The 25,974-nt window shown below is 46.4% G+C and overlaps 1 protein-coding gene across 1 annotated transcript; it reads right to left on the bottom strand.

The window, feature by feature from the left end:
- Positions 1-2,337: 2,337 nt before the first annotated feature.
- rbm26 (RNA binding motif protein 26) lies at positions 2,338-25,722 on the bottom strand. The gene is made up of 24 exons (XM_061226593.1): positions 25,137-25,722; positions 21,790-21,908; positions 20,828-20,964; positions 18,481-18,569; positions 17,689-17,942; positions 16,770-17,060; positions 15,616-15,858; positions 15,009-15,149; positions 13,642-13,782; positions 13,093-13,204; positions 12,196-12,349; positions 11,496-11,654; positions 10,530-10,649; positions 10,349-10,417; positions 10,126-10,248; positions 9,792-9,866; positions 8,584-8,748; positions 8,246-8,350; positions 7,337-7,540; positions 6,716-6,802; positions 6,235-6,348; positions 4,328-5,517; positions 4,128-4,229; positions 2,338-3,787 (listed from the first exon to the last, which is right to left on the bottom strand). Exons 1-22 carry the CDS (start codon positions 25,193-25,195, stop codon positions 5,428-5,430), a joined length of 3,051 nt encoding a protein of 1,016 aa, XP_061082577.1. The 5' UTR covers positions 25,196-25,722; the 3' UTR covers positions 2,338-3,787; positions 4,128-4,229; positions 4,328-5,427.
- Between the last annotated feature and the right edge of the window lie 252 nt (positions 25,723-25,974).

The raw sequence follows: 25,974 nt of genomic DNA, 5'->3' as shown, positions 1-25,974 counted from the left end.
CCAACAGTGCACAGCTTTGAAGTCCTGAAGTTCCCCCAGCAGCAACTCCCCGCAGCAAGACCAAAGTGACGTTCTTAAGCTCCTAATGCACCAAACAGAACTCCCATCTTCAATCCCAGCTTTAATTCTTCACCTAAAGACTCTGCCACCTTCTCTCTTCTGATCTTCAGAGAAGACCGGAGGTGTATCTGAGGTGCATCAGAGAAACACAGGGATCAAATGAAAAATGCCAGCACCGTGCAGAGTTGCAAAAACCAAGTTTTACTGCCAGTAGCGCTAATAATCATCACGCATTAGCACACTTGTCACACAGTCATACGTCAGGTGTGTTTGTGACGTGATCATTTCCTTTCGTTGAGCGCACGTTATGCAAAACACATGCAGGGAGATGGGGGGGAAATGATGGCGTCTCAACTCTTTAAGCAAGTCAAGTGGAATTCTGGGTAAGAGGCGGAGTGCGGAGCGTGATTTATGGAGACAAATCACACGGGGACGATGGGGGCAGAGGCGCTCTGATTTATAGATCTAATTTTGTTTGCTGTGTGGAGGTGCTTGGGAATTGCGGCAGTAATATGCATTACAAGACATTGTAAAGTTCAGAGAATCAGCATCTCAATAACTCCGCGGATGAGTTGCGAGGCCGGTGACAGATGCAATCGGAAAGTTCCCCGGCCGAAATTGGCAGGCTGGGTCACAAGCGCGTAATGGCTGCTGATCGCTTCGAACAGATGCTGAGTGAATTCCACTCTTTACAGTCACGTGCTTGTTATGGTCTGTATACTAGTTTGCTTATTATTATTTTTATTTTTTTTAGAAGGGCACTGGAAACAACTAATTTTCTCACAGCTGTTTCATAACCAGGTTAGAGCAGTGAGGGGGGGAAATATACTTGAAAAAATTCCCCAGCATATTACACGTTATGATTTATGATTTTGGATACAACGGCGCTGGATGGGAGGCCAAGAGTTTTGTTTTTAAAATATGCCAGGGATAAACACTAAATTAATCATGCCTGTGCTCGACTTGGTACGGACTGACACTGGCGTATGGGGGCCCTTGATCGCATAAAATATTAAGCGCTTTCCTCGGAGACGCAGGGGAGCGTTAGCGCCTAGCGATGCGCAGAAAAACGCTGGCTTTTACAAAAACACGGAAAGCGCACAGACGCCGCCCACTTTCACGAAGTGGCGGAGAACAGAAAATAAATACAATGCACTGTACAGTCAATCAATGGAAGGGTACCAAATGCCGAAAAGGAAAATGAATGCGCAGCTGTCGAAAGCACTGGTAGGCAACTGATCCAGACGGTGTAGGATATACGCATGCATAAGATAGACAGTGAGCATGTGTATAACTTCACAATGCTAAAAGCTGCAGCGCTACACACACACAGCTGCGCTTTTCCCCTTTCTAGATAACTGGGCCAAAGCCCCACCAACACAACACAAATTACAACCATTCTGAGTGTGATCACAACTGTCTTAAGGACTCTTATTACAATACTGGAATAAACTGCCTACTAATCCATGTACTTAAAAGCATGTACACAGACATACGCAAGGAGGGCAATCCAAAAAGCATGTGCGCTTTTGAGTGTTCTGTATGAATATGAGCACGTTCAATTCCACAATGAAAGAATCACTGTAAAACAACAAACAGACCTAGACACATCAGCGTGTGCCACTCAACTTTTCCACCAATGAGACAGCGGATGGGATCAAAGTGTTTAAAAGGTGGAATAAGGGGTCCCCATCTATCAGCGTTAATTTCACACATTACAGCAGCTCCGGTTCATTCGTCTTAGTGACACAAATTACAAATTCAAGGGTTTTTAACAAATGAGGCAAGAAATATAAACTTATTAGCCCGTGCAGTCTTAGTTCACACTGTGCAGGGACCTCTGGGCTTTTCCTCTCCGGGTCCGCTGGAGGCTAACTAACCTCGTTGCCGGCTTCACAGAGGGATTAACCACTCAGAATAAATTCCCCTATTAAACAGGCTCAACCTGCGAGGCGCTAACGCAAACATCAATCTGTTTTAAGGGACGGCGCCGCCAGTATTCAACAAACACGCAGGGACCGAACAGAACAGGTAAACGAGAGACGCCGGGAGAAACTTTCTATTTTTAAACCCCAAAGACGGACGAGGGAACTATACGGATGCCTTTCCTTCTGCTCTTCAATATAATCCATTCAATAAAAACAATATTGCTATGTCTACGCTTGCTATGCTATGCTTGTTCAGCTACATCTTTTGGGAACTATATTTATGTTAATTTAGTTTTGGTGTAGGGTACAGGGTACAGGCAATGGTAAAGGAAAAACACTTGCAAGATGATTCTCAAACAAATAATTTTCTTTATTTGGGGAAAAAGTCAAATATCCTGACACAGATGCTCAATCAAACATTCTGATGCATGTTCAAATCACAACATCACAGGCACAAAAAAAGTGATAATGTCTGATTAAAGAAATATTTCAATCACATTGCAGGAAAGAATATAAAAGAAAATGAATTCTGGTGCCTGAGCAGAAAGTACTAGAAGGTGTAATTCAGATGACAGAAGTAGCTGTGATTATCATGCAAATGGCACTGCAGCCAATTTAAAAAGGGCCCCCTTTAAAAAGGATTCTCAAAGTGCAAAGTTTCAAATTCTCAAGCTTTTCCAAGAAATGGGGGGGGGGACCAAAAAAAAAAAAACACACAAAGGGACGCAAACACAAAGTTTAACAGGCTGTGGATCAGGCCGGGATCACATGACACACTGAGCTTCATGCTAAACCTCACGGGAATGTCACACATTATGAAGTAAAAAAAACCCAAGTAAATGAAAAACCCCCAATGAACAGGGAAACATTTGGAGCCCTTTCCATCCATACACATGAAGTTTCATACATAGGTGTATGTCCATTGTCTCCAAGAATATGGCTTATACTGATAAAGTGCGGAATTGGCAAACCAGTTCAGTTTACCATCATAGTAATACAATGAAGAATGAACAGAAATAAAAACAAGCATTTTAAAAACAAATACAAAATAAAATGTAATTAAACAGGAGAAAGCCAGTTGAACAGTGTGAAATGAGAGTGGAGGCAGCAGAACTGGCATGGCGGTGTTGACCCCTGCACAGAGGCCATTACTCCAGAGCAGAGGGGACCAGGAGACGGATCACAGCGGGCCGGTCCGGGCAGGATTTACACCTTTACAAACACACGGCAAATTGGGCTCCTCCACCTCCTCCCTCCTTTTGTTCCCCCGAAGCGTGCGTGCGGGAGGCGGGGCCAGCGGGGCCGGTAAGATGGAGACGGACTGTCACTCACAGCTGGGGGGCCGGACTAAGTAACCTCAGGGGAGTGGCTGGGAGGTGAAACCCCGTGCGTAAAGGCCGTGTACGGGGTGGGGGGGGAGTTCAGGAAAGTAAGTGTGCGTTTGAATGTGTTCGTGTGCATTTTCGCATACATGTGTGCATATGTGGCAAGGGGGGGGGGGGTTCGGGGGCAAGAAGGCAGCTTTCAGGTGCTGTGAGTGCATGAGTGTGTGTGTATGCGTGTGTGTGTGAGTGTGTGTGTGAGAGGGGGGAGGGGAGGCCCAGTAACACACGGGAGGAGGGCGAGCAAATCATATTTTTCACAATTAGCCCGAGAAGCGGTGCGACAGGCCGGCTTCAAGGCGGCGCTCTGATTTGGTTATCCATCCTCTCCTATGCAAATGCGGCGTGACAGGGGCTGCTGGGAAGAGCGCGCGGGACCATCCGTCACCGCGGGGGGCCGGAGCTGCAGGGCGCACACTGATGACTAAGTGACAGACCGAGGAGGCTGGAGACCACACAAACTCACGGGAGCGCCGCGTATTCCCCAAGTCTTTAGGAGATTCACCAGCCTGCGCGGAGTTCCTAAAAACCACGTTTCCCCTAAACGCCATGCTCTAGACGAGGCTGCAAATCTGCATTTTCCTGAACTGCTGGATTAAATACTGACTGAAAAATCTAATCAAAATGAAGATTACTTAATAACTTCTAGTTATTGTTGGTGAAATACAATACAGTATAATACTACTTTAAATAAATGTCATTATGGTCTATGGCTTAAAATAGCTCGCAAGCAAATGCATAGTTGTATCAATGTTACCTTCACTTCACATGGATCCAACTCTCCATGCTCATCCTCTTCAACAGCGCCCAAGTTTTCCCAGACAGGAAGTTCCGTTTGGTTGGTGCTGATAAGGAACATCTTTGAAGTAAAAAAAACAATAACAATCTTATTTAATAGTTTTTTTTGTTGTTTTTTTTTTTCCCCCACTCAATTATGGGTGTGTAGTGTACACATACCTTAACACAGATAGCCCATTTCACTCTGCACAATGTCCCCTGGCTGATCTCTACCACACACAATCACTGGTTGCATCATATCGTTCCTGAAAAACACACACTTAGTAGTATTCACTGGTCAGGGCTCAAACGTGGACCTGAAATGAGTTAGAGTAGAAATGTACGGATGGTCCTTACCATTGTTCCACTGAGATTTGTTCGCAGTCACTCTTGTGCGCACACAAACAGGCACTCACACATACAGGCTCTCTCACACTCACACACATACAGGCTCTCTCACACTCTCACACATACAGAAACTCACACACATACAGGCTCGCTCACACACACACACACATACATACAGACACTCACACACACACACACACACACACACACACACACACACACAAGGGGAGGGGGTAAATGGATGGATTTTTGCTCTTTTTGTGGAAAGGGGGGTGGGGGTTTTGAAATGGTCTTAATTTTTTTCTGCGTTTTTTTTTTTTTTTTCTTTGAAGTGTAGTTTCTCTTTTTGCCTTATTCTTTCAAATGTTTTTTTTTGTTTTTTGTTTTTACTTTTTTGTTTGCAGTTGATTTTCAGACCATTTCAATTCTTTATTGTTACATTTCAAAATAAAGGCAGAAAGGGTTGAAGCAAAGCCATCATACAAATCATTAAAATTCATACATAAAATATGTACACAAAAGCAACTACCAAAAGGCTAATTATACACAGTAAAGCCTACTTTGCAACTTTAGTTAACTTTACTCAAAGAGTCTCATGGTGTCTCTAAGCTTCACACATTCATCAAGGTAATCAACATATATCCATTCCATAGTATGGAACCATGTCAATAAAATAAATCTGGTCAGATCTATTAGACCAAATTAAAAGGAAAAAAAAGGAAAAAAACTAAACAAAACAAATGAGTAGCCACAGAAGACTACTGAACATCATGTAAAAAGCTCTCCTCAACTCCTGCTATATTTACACTTAAACTCACACTTGGTACTCTTAGTAGTAGTACTTGCTTTCCAAAAGGTATTAAATGTTAAGTTTTAATCAAAATGCAACTCGCTGTTAAAAACAAGCGTTTGGAAAAGGAGGGAAACGCTCTTCATCTCCGCCAGGACCGCGGCTCGTTGTCATCGTCCTCTTCGTCATCGTCCTGCAGCAGGGCGTCGTCCACCAGGGACTGCTCCGGGAACTGAGGGAGACGGGGCAGACGGGGGAGCGTGAGCGAGCGTGTGATTATGAACACGCTCCTGTGAGCGCACGCGTCTGCATGCGTGAGTGGTGCGTCAGAATGCGTGAGTGTGTGTGTGTGAGCCTGCACGTGCTTATGCATGTGTACAAGAGGGTGTGTGTGTGTGGTGTGTGTGGTGTGTGTGGTGTGTGTGTGGTGTGTGTGTGTGGTGTGTGTGTGGTATGTGTGTGGTGTGTGTGTGTGGTGTGTGTGGTGTGTGGTGTGTGTGTGGTGTGTGTGGGGTGTGTGTGTGTGTGTGAGCCTGCACGTGCTTATGCATGTGTACAAGAGGGAGTGTGTGTGTGTGTGTGTGTGTGGTGTGTGTGGTGTGTGGTGTGTGTGTGGTGTGTGTGTGGTGTGTGTGGTGTGTGGTGTGTGTGTGGTGTGTGTGTGGTGTGTGTGGTGTGTGTGTGTGGTGTGGTGTGTGTGTGTGGTGCGTGTGTGGTGCGTGTGTGGTGCGTGTGTGGTGCGTGTTGTGTGTGTTGTGTGTGTTGTGTGTGGTGTGTGTGTGGTGTGTGGTGTGTGTGTGGTGTGTGGTGTGTGTGTGGTGTGTGGTGTGTGTGTGGTGTGTGGTGTGTGTGTGTGGTGTGTGGTGTGTGTGTGTGGTGTGTGGTGTGCGTGTGGTGTGTGTGTGGTGTGTGGTGTGCGTGTGGTGTGCGTGTGTCCATACATACTGACCTCTTCTTCCTCGGCTTCGGGCTCGTCTGGGTCAGCAGTGCTGAGAGGAACAGCAGGCTTGTGCCAGGCCAGCTTCAGCTCCTGATTATTCAGCTTCAGCCCATGAACTGCAGCCTGCAAACGCACACAGCACCGGTCAACATTTTACACCAATCACTGAGCTCTTCAACAACATTTTACACCAATCACTGAGCTCTTCAACAACATTCTATACCAACCACTGAGCTCTTCTTCAGCCACGAGGCACGACAGTAACACACCAAACCATCACACAAAAAATAAATAAATAATAATAATCATTAAAAACAATAATAAAAAAATAAAACACATTTTCCAATTCCATTTCAACTGTGCCACACTGAACATTCTAAGGGGGTTTTCCAATTCATTGAATTAGAATTCAACTGACCGAGTTGACAGAATTGAAATGTAACTGCCAACCCTGCAGCCTACAGATAGTAGTGGGCGTGACCGCACTCACCAGCTCCGCCTCCACGCGGCTGCTGAAGGTGATGACCGCGGTGTGAGTGGAGTCGTCAATCTGGCAGTCTTCAATTTCACCAAATTGCTGCAGCAACAACAACAATGACAAAGACAACTTCAGCAGCACTTCCCACACAATGTGCTTTCACGCTCTATGGATGAGCTATGGTGGTCAGAGCACAGCACAGGAGTCATTAGCATGCTAGCGGCTGCACTGTCCATCTTCTGCGTCTGACTGGAAACTAGCCTTTTCCAAACCTGTGTCTCAGATAAACAAACTGACTTTTCCCATGCCCTTTACTTAGCTCTGAGGTTGTACATACCTGGACATGCTTACAGTACATGCTTACTTTCAAAAATATACCCTCAGATATTTTACAGTGCCAAAAATATGATTCAGAAACTCAATCTTGCTCCTCTATTATGACAATTAGCATTATGTTATACATTTTACCGTGTGACCTTTACTGCACACAAACCTTTTCTATAGGCTATCACACATAAAATCTGTATCATCAGGGCTCTTTGCCTAGCACTGACACAGTCTGGTCTAATTGTACACAAGACACAGCTCCCCCTGTTGGCCTGGAGTGCTTCTGCGTGTCTGGTTTGTACTCACAGCAAAGTGTGGGAGCAGGTCCACCCTGTCGGACTCGGAGAACCCCGCGATGTCCAGCGCCCGGGGCCGGTGGTCTACCACAGCGTGGGTGGGGACCCCCCTGCCTCGCCCACGCATGCCCCGGCCCCTGCTGCGATGGGACCCGCGGCCCCGGGCGTGGCCCCCACGCCCACGCGCCGAGGCCAGAATCCCCCGCTTCGCAGCCTGGGGAGGGAAATGCAACGGACCACGCCGTTAATCATCTTTAAGACGCATCACAACTTTAATCAGTTACACATTTTAACTGTCACGTTTTAACTGTCACAGGTCACTTTTCACTCCAACCATAACAACCCACACCTCATTCAACAGGTAGATCTCGTAAAGCTGATAATTAGTAGAATCACGTGTGCAAAAGTTGCAATGAAAACCTACAGAACGGAAATCTCCGGGAACAGGGTAGGGCAACCGTCGGGGGTATTACTCAAACCAGGATTACAGAGTTGGCTGGAGTTTCCCTTTGCGGAGTAAAACCCAGAACAGCTCCTCTTACTTCAGTCCATGTTCAAGATTTGGGAGGGTTCCGGGTTTTAGCCCAGGTCTAGGGGAGTCCTCTTACTGAGATATTATTGCAGGTCATACACTACACATCAGCACAGCGCGCTTAAACCGAAACACTGAACAGACAATCACCACAGACAGTGACCATGCGGTCACAAGCTTCAGAAGGTCCCAGGACACCAGCTCTGTCCATCGTGGTTAAAACTTAATTCGTTTGCGACAAGCAGAACATTTACACACTAAATCTTGTGGAGCTCGGTGGAGACCAGGCTGTTAAACCGTCCGAGCGGAACGCGCATTCTGTCCCTGAAAACAAGCGCAGGACTGCCCCCGTGTGGCCTATGGAGGACCTGCGTTGTGTGCACTCACCTCCAGCTGCAGCTGTGTGTATTTTATCCTCAGCTGAGCGATATCCTCCCCGGCCTGCGTCTTCTTATACAGATCCAGCTCCGTGTCCAGAAGCTCCTTCTGCGCCTGCGGTGGGTTAGCAAAAACACACGTTTACACCTTTACAACGCTAATTCAAACAAATACATTCGTACGAACACAACAAAATCCAAGTTGATACTATGTTAAAAACATTTCCGTTACCCTTTATTGGCCAAAGAGTGATCCAAAATCGTTTTAAAACTAAAGTGAAAATGAGCGCTCTTGCAAAGTCATCATTCATTTGGTAATGTGATCCTGGGGCATCAGTGAAGTCTCACCTGAGCTTTGCTCTTCACCACCTTGGGAGCGTTGCCGCTGGAGAAGGCCTTGATCTCGGCCTGCAGTTTGGTGATGCTTTTGGTCAGCATGGTCAGCGTCTCCATCACCTTTGCCTTGTCTTCGGGCTTCATGCTTTTATTCTTCTCCAGTTTGGAGATCAGCAACTGACAACGCAAACAGAATGCACCACCAATGCATTCACTTCGGCAAACAATAGGTAATTTTGGACTCCTAACAGTCAAGAGAGGCAACAAACACCCTCAAACGACAACATGCACTGTGTTGACCTCAGTGTGCTGCACAACACTATTTATATTTTTGTCTTTTTGAAGTTTTCACTATATAGCTAACCAACTATTTTATGAGCAAGCAACTTATTTGACTATGGAACTAGCTTGCTATATAAGTAAGATATGATAGTGTACAACAAATGATGCAACTGCAACTTACAGTTTGAGACAAATAAAGGTATAGCTAAACACGCATGATTGAAGACCTAAAGAGATCAAAGGAACGTGTAGCTACCCAAAATGCAGACAAACAATCACTGAAACTCTGTATACTATTGCTTATTATCCAAGCGTAGAACATAGATCTACTTATAAAACGATACCAGTTCATTACCAGTAGCAACAAGCAAATGAGCCATTAGTTATCTTGCCGAATTTGCTAATATTCAACGCTTGAGCAACTATGCTCGCAACACTTGCTACTATGTTTGTATTGCCTGGATGTTTCTAAATTTGTGGGGCTATCTATGGTATAGTTTTTTTAACTAGATATGTAGTCTTTGCTTGGATAATAAGCAATAGTATACAGAGTTTCAGTGAAAGCTTGTCTTGAGTGCAATTTTGGCAGCAACATGCAAACAATCAGAATAAGCCCCCACGCCATTGGCTGTGGCAATTAGAACCGATTTTCAACCAATGAGCTTGAATTCTTGTACACCCGTCAACAGTATGTTTAGAAACTAAGGACAAAAGGACGATAAACACAGGCAGAGGGTGAGTCAGTATGTCAGTGAGTCTTGTTCAATGATAGGAAGGGATTTATAATGGTCTTGTAACAATGTTTTAACACAAATCTTACCCATTGTACCTTTAAGTTACTTCCAGACAAAATTCCCTAAAAAATGTACATGGTTCTGAGTGCGATTTATAAAATAAAATTCTGTCCAGAACTCCCAAGCTGCCACAAACAAACCCACCTTCTGCGTCTCGATGTGTTTTTCCAGAATTTCCTGCTTCTTTTTCCGGACGTCCTGCTGAAGCTTCAGAGCCTCCTACAAAAATAACGCCAGAGCCACTACAGTCACAGAGCACCGTGATATAACACCGCATGGGCAGCAGTTCTCATACGGGGGGAAAAAAGTGTGTTTCATTAAGTTCATATGGAAAGACCAAGCATTTTCACAGCTTCCATTTTGAATGTGGAAATTAGCAGAATTACAGCTATTGTCCATTTACTGGACTGGGTTTGTTAGAAACTTTTACAGCTTATTGTAACTTTTCTGAGAGTAAAGGTTGAATGGCGTTCATCACCTGCTTCTTCTTGAGAGCCTCCTCTGTGAAGGCAGCGTTGGAGAAGGGCAGGCTCTTCTGCGCTGCTTTCAGTGCCGCTGGGTTGTACACGGTTTTCGTCAGTCCCGTGGACGTGGAGAACACCTGTAAACCAGCACAGATTAATCAGCACAGACACAGACACAGACAGACACACACACACACTTAAACACTCCCTAAAATGTGGACAAAGATCATGCAGTACCTTTCCGCCAGGAACTGCCGGCTTTGCGGGAAGTCCCAATCTGTCCTTCACAGACATTTTTGCTGCATTCTGCAAATACATTAAATCAATTGTTACGATTAAAAAATGTCATTTCATAACACCCCATCACAGGCGTTTGAGGAGACGCTTCTCCACAGGGGGCCAGCCCTGCCGGACACACCTGGGCAGCCTGGTTAGGGTCCTGCGAGGGCACGGAGTCGCTGGTGGGAATGGGGCCTAGGCGGTCCTTCACAGACTGCTTCAGAGCGGTGACCGGGAGCTGCGGAGGCATCTGCACACCCTGGGAGAAAACACGCACCGCACGGTCGTCATTGAGGTGACGGGGTTAACTTAAAAACCGCTGCCTCCTTACTTTAGCTACAGCTGAGTGAGTGAGTGCGTAAGTAAATAAAGAAATAAAACAAAAAAAAAAACCTCATTTGGTTGAAGTGAGTTTATCCAAAGCCAGAGATGTCAGACATTTCTAAACACTTGCATGAGCAACAGAACAGCAGTTTCTTTGATTAGCTTATTATGGATGCCTCGCATTGTAGTCAAAATCTAAAAGAATGCGACAAAGTTCTGCTAAATAAGTCTACAAAATCAGGAGCCATCTTGTGTTCCATATTCCCTTATGCCACAAACGGAGCCGCAGGGCGACAGGGCGACAGGGAGACAGGGAGACAGGGAGACAGGGAGACAGGGAGACAGGGAGACAGGGAGACAGGGAGACAGGGAGACAGGGAGACAGGGAGACAGGGCAGGGCAGGGAGACAGGGCAGGGCAGGGAGACAGGGCAGGGCAGGGAGACAGGGCAGGGCAGGGAGACAGGGCAGGGCAGGGAGACAGGGCAGGGCAGGGAGACAGGGCAGGGCAGGGAGACAGGGAGACAGGGAGACAGGGAGACAGGGAGACAGGGAGACAGGGAGACAGGGAGACAGGGAGACAGGGAGACAGGGCAGGGCGACAGGGCAGGGCGACAGGGCAGGGAGACAGGGAGACAGGGAGACAGGGCAGGGAGACAGGGCAGGGAGACAGGGCAGGGAGACAGGGCAGGGAGACAGGGCAGGGAGACAGGGCAGGGAGACAGGGCAGGGAGACAGGGCAGGGAGACAGGGCAGGGAGACAGGGCAGGGGGCGGGCGTACCGTCTGCAGGGGGGCGGGGGGCTGCATGTCGGGCCGGTGCCAGTACACCCTGATGAAGCGGTTGTTGAGCACTGCCTCGGTGCTCAGGATGGCCCGCTTGGCCTCCTCGTGATTGGAGAACTGGATGAGCGCCCCCTCTGGGTCGTTCTGGTACGCCACCTGTTACAAAAACAAAGAAGAACATAAGACTCGTGAGAGGAAACGTTGGGGAGGTGGCATATTCCCTTTGAACCCTAAAGTCACTAAACACCCACAACATGCATACATGGGTAAAATACACCAAAGAAGCAACCCGGCACGCCAGACCTTGTGCTACAATAGTGAATACATATGAACGGGTGGCACTTTGTTCAAAAAACAGACAAGGGAGGGTGTAAATTCAAACAATGTATTCTTCGTTCATCTTTCTCAGTATGAATGGCCAAAACTGAGGCAGGTGAAAATGAGGTCACCGAATAAAAAATCAAACATCTGCGACAACTCCCTGAACCTAAAATGCAAGCGAGTAAGACTTTATCCTCATAAAAGCACTTTGCAACTGGCATATGCATGCCCTGTTTTCGCTGCCTAACTCAGCCTAATGTGGGTAATTTCACAGGCAGCAGGCCTGAAAGAAGCTGTTCTGAGTTGCACAGAGTCATTTGGCCTTTCTGAAATAAGTAGTAATGTCTGGGTTTTTGAGAGGCAAACCCAAACTCACCTGCAGGTTGACGATGGTTCCAAACTTGCTGAAGTGTTCGTTCAGTTTGCTGATGTTATTGATCTCGGCAGGGATCTGTCGCACGTCCAGCTTGGCGTTCAGAGACGCCATCTTCTTGTGAAATCCTTGATGATTCGGCTTGTTAAAGCCATGTCTATGGAGAATAAACGCAAACTTGAATTCAGCTGTAAATGGAAGTATTTAGTTTAGTTTATTTGACAATTCACTTTCAAAGGAACAAATACATGGGTACTTCCCCAACGTCCCTGCACAATAAAAAGAACATCAAAGATGTCAAGACTTATTTCCACTGTGGTTCTTGTTAAAGAACAATGTTCACAGCTACCGCTTATTGTCAGACATAACTCCACAAGAAAGGAAAATTACATTTGTTTATTGGCATATTGACAATATCATATTGTTTTACAAAATATGCCATATGAATATAGATAGCAGGAGTGAGCATTTTCCCATGACAGAATCAGCTGATCATAAAATAGAAGTATGAAATATTAGTAGACACAGCAAAAATATGAAATGCATGAAAATCGCCTATACTGCCCTACACAGTGTTTAATTAAGTATGAAATTACAAATACAAATAATAAATGTAATTAGTATATGCTTAACATACAAACAGTTTGCAAAGAAAAAAAGTTACAGATGCTGATTGTATGAGACGCAAAGCAGGTTTGTTGCACAACACTGCCCTCAAGAGGTGACCAGCAGTCATAGACAGAGATTAGAGTTCCTAATACCTTAATCGATCAGTTCCTCAAACCTTAACCAAACCCTGTCATATTGACCTGAAAAGCCCAGACTACAAGCCCTAATGAAACATCCGGTTGAGTGGAAAGCCAGGGCTCTGAAACAGGGAGGCTAAGGGGTGGCACGTACTTGTCAAACCAGGGCTTCTTCGGGAGGAGCCCTCCATCCATGAGACCCCCGGGCCGTTTCCGAGGGTCCGACTCCACCACTATCCTCATGTTGTTGTTGCTCATGGGCTTTTCTGGGAAGACAAACGGAAAGATGTCAGATGAGGTCAGGATGCGAGACGCACCGGACAGCTCCTCGCTTCTCTACTTCTGCAGAGGGCCGGGCGGAACCCAGCGATGACACAAACCCTGAAACCCGAAACCCAAAAGCGAGCCAGCAGCTGCTGCGCAGGCAACAGCGACAACGCTCGCCGCTACTAAACATTACGTCATCATATTTATAAAAAGTGCACGTGTCTGGCCAACTGCAACATATCTATGCTGCTTTCTTTGAAGTGCATAGCAAATGGTGTAAGTTCTGCAAGTGAGAAGACCGTTTTATAAAGCTTCTGTAGGACAAAGTCATTTCATTTCACTAAACGCCCAAAATATCATCTGTACTAGGAAAGAGAGAAAAAAGAGAGGAAGAAGCAGAGGGGAGAGAAGGGAGATATACGCAGGGCTATGGTACCTCTGGGGTGCAGGTCCACCTCCCCCATGGTCAGGCCGATGAGGTTGGGCCTCTGGGCGTGCACGCGGTGCCTGTACATGGGCCGGCTGGTGCTGGTAATGCTTGGGGCTTCTGGGTTGTACACGTCGGGTTCATACGAGTCTGAGGGGCGAGAGAGAGCGCCATGGAAACACGGCTCGTCATTTCAGCAAGCCCTCACTCTTCAGAAACCCTGACACAGTGCGGACATTCCACGTCAATCTCACCAGGCTTTATTTTTGTATCGTGCCACTTATAATCGGTCACGCAACTTTCCCACTTCCACAATATTTTCCTATGTATTTGGGCTTGAAACAATTGCCTTAATTCTAAAAAAGAAAATCTCTGGAAAAAATTAAAAAAAATACAGGCAGCTTCTGACATTTTTCTTATGCCAATAGGAATCTGGTACTGGAAGCCAGAAGGGAATGTGTCTCTCTCTTCCAACAGGCTATTCTGCACCTGAATGACCAGCGTTGATGTGAACCGCTTACGATTGGCAACAAAAATATTATAATCATTGAACCATCAAATAATTACTTCACTGCAATGGTTTGATGAAGATAAGGACTAGAGTTGGGGGGGGGGGGGGGGGGGGGAGTAATTGTGGGCGCTGTAGTTATCAAAATGAGATTTACAGGCCGACTCCACACGGACAACGCCACCGACATAATTTATAGTTTTTCCACTGAAAAGGATTTTGAATATTCTCTGAATAAATGACATGGCAGTGACACACAATGACCACTGCGTGAAATGCAAGAAAAAGATTGTAATCCGCGTTCTCTGTGGAACTTGTGAGTAAAAGGATAAAGGAGACAGCACGGGAAGGGATAAGCATGCGGAATTCATTATGACTGAAGAAATGACATTTTCTAAATATTGCACAAGCTACTTTTTCAAGTTTGTGTTTTGTCTTGTTTCACACATTTCGCCACTGTTCTCAGTGTGCCCGGAACATAACTTGACACATGGCCGAGAAAACAAACTGCTACAATTTAGTAACAGCATTGGAGTTGTGCCCTTTATCGAAAAATAGTTTTGCAACATTTGGTTTCATAATCTTGAAAATAATGCTGCAATGCTGAACAAGCCTGATGCCACTCTGGCCTGTTTTGTATTAAAGCCAATTAAACAGAACATTTGGAAGAATGGAACACAAACGTCATGAAATAGGCCAATAATTTTCAAGGGTGACAAGGCTCCAGTGAACAGGCTCTGGCCTGTGTTGGACAATTCTACAGTAGAATGAAGGTGATGAAACGGTAGAGGGACATTGACGGAAGTACCGCCACATCAGCCCACAAACAGAAATCAAACCTGCAACCTCCACTGCGGGGGGGGCTCACCTGATGTGAGGAGAGGGGGCGGGGCTTGGGGAGGGGGGTGGTGCACCCCTGACGTGACGATGGTCGGCACCGAGCTGGTGATGGAGCTGGGCGGGGCATCCATCCCAGAGGGCTGCAGGGGAGGGAGGGGCGGAGGCGGGCCTGGAGGGGCAAAGAGATGCAGAGAACTGTAGGACCAGTGTGCAGTCCCACGTCATCAGCATGCAGAGAACTGTAGGACCAGTGTGCAGTCCCACATCATCAGCATGCAGAGAACTGTAGGACCAGTCTGTTTCTCTGTCTTTTACACACCTGAAGGGCATTTCACGAAGCAGCCTGAGCGAGTTAGCTGGATAACAGCTCTTTGCAAAACTACGCGCAGATTTCATTCAGATGTTCCAGATTTGGGAGGGTTACTGGTTTTACTCTGTGTAGTTATCCAGCTAACGGTAATCCAGCTTCGTGAATCAAGGCCCTGGTTTCCAAGGCCAAAACTTGGTCTGCTGGATCAAAAGGAAACCAGAAAACCAGCAGACACTACAGCCACCCCGGACTGGAGGTGAACACCCCTGTAATGAACACTGTTAAAGCGATGTGGGCGTGCGCGCGGTCTCGTGGTCTGGCGTACCTGCGACGGGCGGGAGGCTGGGGGGCAGGGTGCCCGGGGGCGGCACGGGGGGCCGCAGGTTGACGGGCGGGGGCGTCATCAGAGGAGGAGGGGGAGGGAGCCCGGGAGGGGGCGGGCCGTCCACCACGGGAAGGGGCTGGCCCTGAAAGGGGAGGATGCTGGGAAGGTTGACGTCCTCCACCACCACGGGGTCGCTGCCGTGGTCGAAGGGACACATGTCTCCGCGCATGCAGAAGCCTTTTTCTGGAGAGGGAAACGGACACACCGTGCACATTAGCAACGCTGCAGGAGCCGATAATGGAAGGTAAAGTTGCCCGACATAAGTTACACAAAATGGTGCCGAGTGAATGATAACCTTCATTAGCAACCTTGTCCAAACAGCCACAGGTGCAAAACTGCACCGCGGCACTTTCGTATTCCTGATGGTGTCTTCCGAGTGACAGTAATGTCTTGTAATAATGTCTAGTTAATGATGTGCATAATGTACTAGCATAGCTGCGTTACCTTACATATTAGCCATTCTGCAGATGCTTTTAACCAAATAAGCTTACAGAAGTGCATTTAACATAGGAAGCCAACACTATTGCAGCGACAGCAAAGTGACAATCAGATACCACTATCATGGTGCATGCCTCAAGATTCAGCATTTTTTGTTTTTATACGCAATCCATTTAGATCTAATTACAGTAGGAACTCAGATTTTGCTGAAGAGTACAGCTGCACTTGGGAACTGAATCTGCAGCGTCTAGCCCACAACACTACGCTGCAACCCTGCACGTCAACGATATATGTAGGTAACTCTTAGGAACGTCAAAATGTCCGTTTTTGTTCTCTAACATTTGTCTTTAAGTGTGCTCCAACTCACAGTAAAACAGGGGACACGAGCAGTCTTCGGCTGTCATTCTTCAAGAAATGCACTGTAGCTAAAATGTCAGATGGCATAAAAGGCTAATTATGTAATTAATGCCAAGTTGGTATGAAATCCAGAAATGGATACGGCCCTCTTTGCCCACCTCAGATCTACTCAGACGCACCACTTTCCCAGGTACACACTACTCTGAAGCCAGACTCCGTCATGACACGTGATTGGACACGTACTCGGCGTGTCACAGTACCGACGCTGACGTCACAGTAAAGGGAGCGTCCCGGGTTACCGTCGTAGTCACGGCAGCGCTTGCGCGGGGGGGGTCCCCTGCCGTACGAGCCGTGCTCCAGGGGGCGGTCCTCGTGAAACTGGGACCAGCTCTCTGTGGTGCTGTTGCCGTGGTGCGTGGGCGCGATGACGGTGATGGTGCTGCTGAGCGTGGGCACGGGGAAGTGGCTGGACGGTCCTCCCGCCACCAGGGGCGCCGGGGTGTAACTCTCCGCCGGCTCGCCGCGCTCCGCCCGCTCGTGCTCGTACTTGGACTTCCCGCCGTCCTTCTCTGCAATCACAGCGCAGCGCCCTTTAGGGATCACAACCACGTTACACATTTACAACAGCGCTTCGCTCCTCTTTCTGTTTAAAGCGCTTCAGGTGGACCGATCTTCAGCTTCAACTGAATAAAAAAAAATATTATTAATTTGTCTGAGTAGCAGTCAATGGTAGACAGACCTGGACTAAAAAAAACATGTTTGTTGCACTTTGCTCAGTACCACAGTGGCATTTCGGCAGATACTCTTTCATAGTTTTCATTGTAGCAGCAGTAGTTGTCAGGCATTCCTGGCCTGAAGGCTATTTTCCTCTCCAGAGAAGTAAAAGGTACTTCAGACTACTAGGGACATTTCTGGACTCTACGGGGGCACAAGCCCCCAACACTCACATTCCTGAAAAGTTTCAATCTAGGCCAAGTACAAGAGTGACGACATCATCAGCGACGACAACAACAGTGGTCACAATTTTGGAAGGCCGAATCTACAATTGAGAAAACGATAACCACAAAATTTGCCACAGCAGTTCTTGAAATTGAAATGTTTCTAGACATAGTGCATATAATTTAGCATGAGCACCGGGGCACAGAATAGACGTCTGGGGCATCAGCAGAGCCGGTCTGGCCCTGGCGTCGGCGCTCAGAGGGGCTCGGAGGGGCTCACCTCGGCTCCTGGTGCGGCTCTGGCTGCGGGAGCGGGTCCGGCTGCGGTCGCGGTCGCGGTCCCTCTCGCGGTCGCGGTCGCGTTCGCGGTCGCGCGGGCGGTCCTTGCTCCAGCTGCGGCTGCGGCTGCGGCTGTAGCTGCGGCTGCGCCCGCGCCGGCGGTTGTATCGGTCGCGGTAAGAGTCCCGCCGCGGCGGGTTGCGGTCGTAGTCCCGCTTCCTGGAGCGGTCATCCTTCTTGCGGTCGTCGCCTCGTCTAATGCAGGCCACGGAAGGGGGGGGGGAAACTGATTAACTTACAGGAAAAAATACACTTTCAATAATAATAAGGTAATAAGTCAAAATAATTCACCCAAACATACTGCAGAAGAAATAGATGTAAAAAAAATTTTTTAATTAAAAGTAATTGCTGTTCTCATGAAATACAATCGCAACAATGATATTTCAAAACGATAAAGCCTTAGTCATCTTAGTAACAAAGTCATCTTAGTCATATCAGTTTCTAAAGTGTCAAAGGTTTAGGTCAGGAAAGAACTGGTTCTGGTATTCACCTTTTGACCAGCTTAGGATGAAAGCCCATAGTGCAACAGTTTCAAAGAAAATACAAGAGCTTCTACTACTTTAGGAGTAGTATAATAGTATTCCGATAACAGCCCCCTCGTCAGTTTGAGACAAAAAGGCCCTTAAGGGCAGCAGAGAGGGGGGGGGTGGGGGGGTATTGCCTATAGCCTGTGTGTGTGTGTGTGTTTGTTTATATGCAGAAGTGCGTGCCCGTGGTACCACGGCGTTCTCACCGGTTGTCTCTGTACCGCGAGCTGGACTGCGGGGGGCTGTGGTTCACCCTCCTGGAGAATTTCTTCTCCCTCTCATCCTCTTTGTTTGGCTGTGAAACACACAACAATACTGAGTTCGCAACAGCAGTTCAGAGGGCGCCTCTGAACACTACTGAACACACCCTGAGAGCGTGCCTCTGAACACTATGGAACACAGTGCGTGTGCGCGCCTCTGAACACTACTGAACACAGTGCGTGTGCGCGCCTCTGAACACTACGGAACACAGTGCGTGTGCGCGCCTCTGAACACAGTGCGTGTGTGCGCCTCTGAACACTACGGAACACAGTGCGTGTGCGTGCCTCTGAACACAGTGCGTGTGTGCGCCTCTGAACACAGTGCGTGTGTGCGCCTCTGAACACTACGGAACACAGTGCGTGTGCGCGCCTCTGAACACAGTGCGTGTGTGCGCCTCTGAACACAGTGCGTGTGCGCGCCTCTGAACACAGTGCGTGTGTGCGCCTCTGAACACAGTGCGTGTGTGCGCCTCTGAACACTACTGAACACAGTGCGTGTGCGCGCCTCTGAACACTACTGAACACAGTGCGTGTGCGTGCCTCTGAACACAGTGCGTGTGCGCGCCTCTGAACACAGTGCGTGTGTGCGCCTCTGAACACAGTGCGTGTGTGCGCCTCTGAACACAGTGCGTGTGTGCGCCTCTGAACACTACTGAACACAGTGCGTGTGCGCGCCTCTGAACACTACTGAACACAGTGTGTGTGCGCGCCTCTGAACACTACGGAACACAGTGCGTGTGCGCGCCTCTGAACACAGTGCGTGTGTGCGCCTCTGAACACTACGGAACACAGTGCGTGTGCGCGCCTCTGAACACAGTGCGTGTGTGCGCCTCTGAACACTACTGAACACAGTGCGTGTGCGCGCCTCTGAACACAGTGCGTGTGTGCGCCTCTGAACACTACTGAACACAGTGCGTGTGCGCGCCTCTGAACACAGTGCGTGTGTGCGCCTCTGAACACTACTGAACACAGTGCGTGTGCGCGCCTCTGAACACTACGGAACACAGTGCGTGTGCGCGCCTCTGAACACTACGGAACACAGTGCGTGTGCGTGCCTCTGAACACTACTGAACACAGTGCGTGTGCGCGCCTCCGAACACTACTGAACACAATGTGTGTGCGCGCCTCTGAACACTACGGAACACAGTGCGTGTGCGCGCCTCCGAACACTACTGAACACAATGTGTGTGCGCGCCTCTGAACACTACGGAACACAGTGCGTGTGCGCGCCTCCGAACACTACTGAACACAATGTGTGTGCGCCTCCGAACACTACTGAACACAGAGCGTGTGCGCGCCTCTGATCACAGTGCGTGTGTGTGTCTGAACACAAGTGAGAAGTGCAGTGATTATAAATAATTTAATCACTACAACATGAAATCTCCCCAAAGTGAACTTAATTACACCTACTCCACATCCACTGATTCCCAAAACAAGTGCAGCAATGTGCTCCTCACTGATGCTCCTGAAGTGCACTTAAGTACCGACATTAATGCCCCGGAGAGCACATTCTCTCACAGCACAGCCTAATATATTCTGAGAGGTGTGTGGGTAAATGGCCCAAAATGTCCACAGTCTGCACTGCATCCAAATGCAGTTCCACAAGCAGATCAATGTGCCGCACAATTACCCTTAAACACCCCTCATTACATATGCGGCTACACTGTATATGTTAGTACTTTACTACTTAACTGCAAACGTATTGCCTCAGCATAAATCACATTTCAAAACTACTTAGCAACTTGGAAAATGGTTTCCATCTGGCCAGAATCTACTGCTTCTTGGAATGATAGTAAAACTGGACTATTCGGTAGCACTGCTACTATTGTGCTACATTGCTGCTACAGGACACCAAGACACAGAGTTTAAGATGTTAAAACTGTAGCTGCATTTACACCACTCACACAGCTGCGGTTTCATTCAGTCCACATTTAGCAGGCTACATTTGCTGAGATTGCATTATGTTCCACTGCTCAAAAATAACACCTTGCGTCCCTTTGCATGTTTCACTATCAGATAATGCTTCCACATCTGACTGAACACCTGCACACAGTATCCATTTTAAGAGCATAATTTGTTAACGCATCAACGCCCCGTGCCAGTCAGTTACAAAACAGTATCTGCATTGGTCAAGCCAGCAAGACCAGCGGTAGGAATCCGCACCCATCCATCCATCTTATTGACAACCTTCAATCGGTCATGGAATATATGACAGCTGAACTGTCACATGGAAAATTCTAGACGGCAGAATTACATGTCACACAGACAATTAAGGCAGGCAGCACGGTCCTACCTCATCTTTTTTCAAGTCTTCTTTGTCCGGCCTCTGGTGAAGCTCCGTTCTTGTGGTAGAGGAGGGCTGCTCAAACTGAGGTAGGTAGCTCTTTGAGTTCACAGCTTCAAAAAGCCTGTCGACAAACGTCTGCGTCTCTGGAATTACACGGAGCGGGGCGTGTGAGGGCGATACAGCGTTTTTCATTTCACATCGACACTAACTGGCCCCCCAGTGCACCCCAGAGTGAAAGGGGGGAGAATCTCAGAGGTGGTGACGGTGGAGACCAATAACACAACTATGAAGAGATGACATTGTCAAGAGACAAAACCATTTGTATGGAGAACTTCGCCTAGCCACAATAATAAATAAATAAAAGCTGCTTTTTAAGGTCTATATTTTGGTAAACATGATGTGTACTCACTTATCCTGAGGTGATAAATTGAAGAATACTGTAAACTATGCAGTGTCATTCTGAACACAAGATTAATGGCCATTCAAGCGAAAGCCAAATAAAAGTTTAAGAAGACTTCAACCCATCAAAGGCCCCATCAGGGAGTGAGGGCAGATACAGCCACACGAGCCGGGTCATAAAGACATGCCCTCTGGTGGATGTGACGGGCTGCTGAGTTAACAGCACTGAAAACGTGGAACAAAGCGGTCAGGAACACTAATGAAAGCCGTTATTCACCGAAAGGCTAGCTCACCAGGGACAGTTCAAGCAACAGACTCCAGCAGTAAACTCGTTTATGACGAAGTCATCCAGCACAGGAAGCTAAATAGACAGCTGCTTCAGTCCAGTGGTTGGAGGCCCTTTTCTTACCGTAACTTTGTCCTAAACAACATACCGGAAGTTTCTCGACGTGTGAATGCGCAGCTGGCGGCTGAACACAGAGGTCACACTGAAATGCACCAGATATGGTGGAAGCAAGGGCCAGGGATCAGATTACCGAGTTTGAGAAGCAAGCAGAAAGCAAACTTACCTTTCTGAAGAAATACATCCAACTGGTCAATGCATAGTGCTTTCAGTTCCTTCTCTGTCTTGTCCTTCTTTACTAAGGCTACCACATACTTTGCAAGGGCAGAAGGATCTGCATCACATCTGAAAGGCAATACAAACAAAGGACCCAGCAAAATTATGTCACCTTTAGTTTGCCAATGTAGTTTGTTATTATAAAAAAAATAAAACCCACACAAGTTAATTCCATTTCAGGTAGGCATCACACATGTTGCCGACCAGGCACAACAGAAACTTTATAATCCAGGGACTAAAGCGACACATTCAGCAATGCTACCAATGTGGAACAAATGTGGACCTGAAAGGAGGCTTCTCCCCAAATGAGAATTCCCATTGTTTCCACCATGACCAGTGAAACCAATGCAGACAGAGACAGACAAGGCTGCGGCAACAAGGAAAGGAATAGTGCTATGAACAAAACAGTTGATTCACAAAGACATGGCTTACAGAAGTACTTAGGCTAGATTAAGTCTGTAAACCCTTGTGAAAGAAAATGCTTGAAGATTACCATTATAAAAATCTATAAACTGTGCAGTTTACAAAATTTGTCATTATTAATTTGAAGTGGGAATATAAACTACAAAAATCAGTCAGGAAAAAAATCTTCATGCAAAAAATGTTTCATTATTATTCATTAAATTAGCTGTGTGAGGATCAAAAGAACACAATCTGAAAAGGGACTATTATGGTTTTATTGGCAATGACCTCCAGATTACACTTGACCAATTTATTCATGAAACACCCAGGAAACGGGGGATGCACAGGCGTGGTAATGTGAGTAATGTTAAAGTCTAAACTATCAAAATCCTGGTCACTGGGGAGCAAGCAAGTGCTAGTTAGTTGGTCATTTAACAAGCAAACTGAAAAAACATGTCCTAATGTGCACCAACAAAACTCAGATTGCATTAGGTCTGGACTGGGAACGATAATGTAGCATTAATGTCACTTACAATAGCTAACCTAAGGACTGTTTGAAACAATGAATGCTGCATTTTTCTATCTTCAGTATCTATTACCACAATTCTCATATTGTTAATACAGATGAGGCATCTGTGATGAGCCACATACAAGTTAATATTTTATTGCCCTCATTGCGTCTTCTCCGACTAGGGCAGGGGGATGTGCTTGGACTAGGGCAAACTTTGGGCCACGGGCTCACCAATATGAGAAGCCCTGGGCAAAAAAAGCAAGGGAACAGAATACACAAAAGTACCGACTGCAGACTTCAGGAGCAGAGTGAGAAGAACCACATTCTAAGAGCTGCTTGCTCCACTCGCAAACGAGAACTTGAGAGACTGGGGATTTTAAGCATACATAATTGAGCTGACTCCTGAGAAATGCATGAAAAGGGAATCTTGCTGTAAACAACGGAGGTCAATGTTCTGTCTATCTGTGAGACAGCTAGGAACACCTCAAATTCCAGTGAATATCCTCATTCACAATAGAATATACAGAATTGCACAACATTAATCAAACGGTACAAGAGAACAGGTCTCACAGAACCACAGACCCAATTTCTGAAAATTATCCATGTAAACCTGAATATGCCTGTTGGAAGAAAAAATTAAAAATACAAAAAAATAAACACATTTTGAAAGTTTCTTCCCAAGATCAAAACCTCTAACATTTGGCACATGCCCTGAAGTAGCTCTGACCAGATTTGGTGTAAACATTAGGGCAGTATTTTCAAATAATGACACTCCAAATAAACTGTCATGTTCCTGTAAATTGAGGTCCTATTTAGACTGATCACAGAAAATTGTGTCAGAAATTTTGCATGTTCTCTATTGAATATATAAAGAACATTTACAAAATTTTGGAGCAAAATTGGAGAGGTCAACCACCACACTATCCGTTGATTGGTACACCCTGCTGTACCTTTTACCACAGTTGGGAGAAATATTACTATAGAAGTTTGAAATTATCCAACTGCATGCTGTTGGATGGCTGATTCAGTTTAAAAAAAAGAGCCACACAGTCTCTGATGAAATACAGACCACTCCTGTGATGACTGTGGCCAGTAGCTCCAAAGGACGATGCAAAAATGCCAAGTGCATCGCCCAGGCTATAGGAAGGTTAATTCTGTTAGGGGTCCATGCTTCCTTGCTCTGTAGTGACCCACAGTAGAACATGGTGCTTTAACCAAAAGAGCCATCCAGCAGCTAATGGAGTGGTATAATTTGGAAATGCTACAGTCATATTTCTACCAGCAGAGAGCAAAGGTACTTCAGGGTCAAAAGTTGAGTCTTGAACAAGTTTTGAGAGATTTTAATTTTTGGCAGAAATCGTTGTATATTACCTTACATAGAAAGTTTGGAGTGGGATTATTTAAACACTACCCTAATATTTCACCCAAATCGAGTCAGAGGTTCACAAGTACCTGGTCTGCAACAAACTGTCTAAAGGTTTGAGACCTTTTCATCTCTGGGAGAAATTGCAATCTAAATTGTATCTTTTCGGGGAAGTTAAAAATGTCCCATTTTAATAGGCTATATTGCTTCATATAAAAACTTTTTGGAGCGTGATTTTTGCAAAAGGGTGCAGTAATACTTCATCCAAATCATTTCAGAAGCACATCAGTTCCGGTCTCTCAGATGCACATAATCCCGTAACACAATTTTAAGAAGTCCACCAATTTTAAGGTGGACTTTCAAAGCCATTTCGATTCTGTAACGTTAGCTAGCCAACTTCAACTTTGTCAATGTTCAGACATCCGCCTGACAACTAAACTAACGGTATGTCATATAGTAAGTTATATAGCTAGACAGTATTATTTTATAGTAACTTTCGGAGTTAAATATTAAGATGCAGCGTCTTGTAACGTTAGCTTCGCTGAACAGCAAACGACATAACTGTGATGGGCAAAAGCACGTGGATTACAATCGGATAGTTGTCTATCTAGCTAAAGTTACAGCAAGCATGTAAAGCGAATATACACACATCCATAACTAGCAACCCAAGCAATTCTCCAACTATCAACCATCAAGCTGCAGAACTAACATTAGCAAATATAGAACTATAAAACGCGTAAGATGCATCTAGCTAGCTAGTCGCAGCCATTACCTGCATCTCTCACCTATTTTGTACCCTATCAAGTTAACCAACTTTGACTAGCAAGTTAGGCACTCTGGCTTAACGTTACTGTGCGTACAGTATAAACCCAACTAAGAAACTTAGCTATTAGCTAGCTATTTTATGTAGCATGCTGACTGGCTAACGTTAGCTAGTCCATGGTTAACTACCACAAATACACATTGGGCTCAATCCGTCAATGAACTACCTGATTTAGCTACATCACATCAAGTTACTTACATTGGTTCGAGGGTCTTTGAAAGCCACGACTTCAAGGCATCAAGGTTTTCTATGATCATTTTAGAATGTGGCCAGTCCTCAAAATTGTAGCTAGCTTTCCAGGGAGGGCAAATCAGTGAATCGATGAGCTTCCCCACTCGATCGCTAGCAACCTGGCTAGCTACATGCAATGTGCCTGGTTAGCTATGTTCCCCAAGGCCCGACGGCGTGCTTGCTGCGGATCAGGCTTTTTGGCTTCTTCGATTATCGTGTGGTTGAAGTTGAAACCAAAAAATGCAAATGGTAATAAAGGGGTTTATTCTTCAGGTTCAGTTCAAAATATGTAGCTAGTAAACTAACTAGCTACCTTAACTGTACGATACTCTCCTTTGCAATTTTCTTCCACCCTCACTCCGTAAAAATGGCGACTATTTACTCTCGTTTCAAGAAATCGCGAGAATATATTCCAATCGACCACAGAACTGCGTTTTAAAGCGACATCCACGGTTCTGGCGAGTGGCGACCGCGCGCAACGCCACAGAGCAACCAAACAGGACCGGTTTGTCGCAATCGATTAAGTATGTGATGTTGTAGCCTTTTCATTCTAATCCAGATACTACTGAACCGAAAGTGGACTGGACCATAACTGCTCCGTAGAACTGCTCCCTTGGGAGTACCAGATTTGGCGGGACTCCGGTGTGGTCCACAATACAGTTTCGATACATATGCCTATAGCCTACTGGAAACATATTTTTATAAAACCAATATTTTAAAATAGGCTATATACGATTTAAGTACACTCTTAAGCACAGTTTAACCTGAAATCTTTAGAAGAACGGGGGAAAGGGCTGGGCAAAAC

This window comes from Conger conger, chromosome 17 (assembly GCF_963514075.1).
Source record: "Conger conger chromosome 17, fConCon1.1, whole genome shotgun sequence".
Taxonomy (NCBI): Eukaryota; Metazoa; Chordata; class Actinopteri; order Anguilliformes; family Congridae; genus Conger; species Conger conger.
Note: the sequence above shows the minus strand (reverse complement) of the source record. Positions and strands in the feature narration are given on the sequence as shown.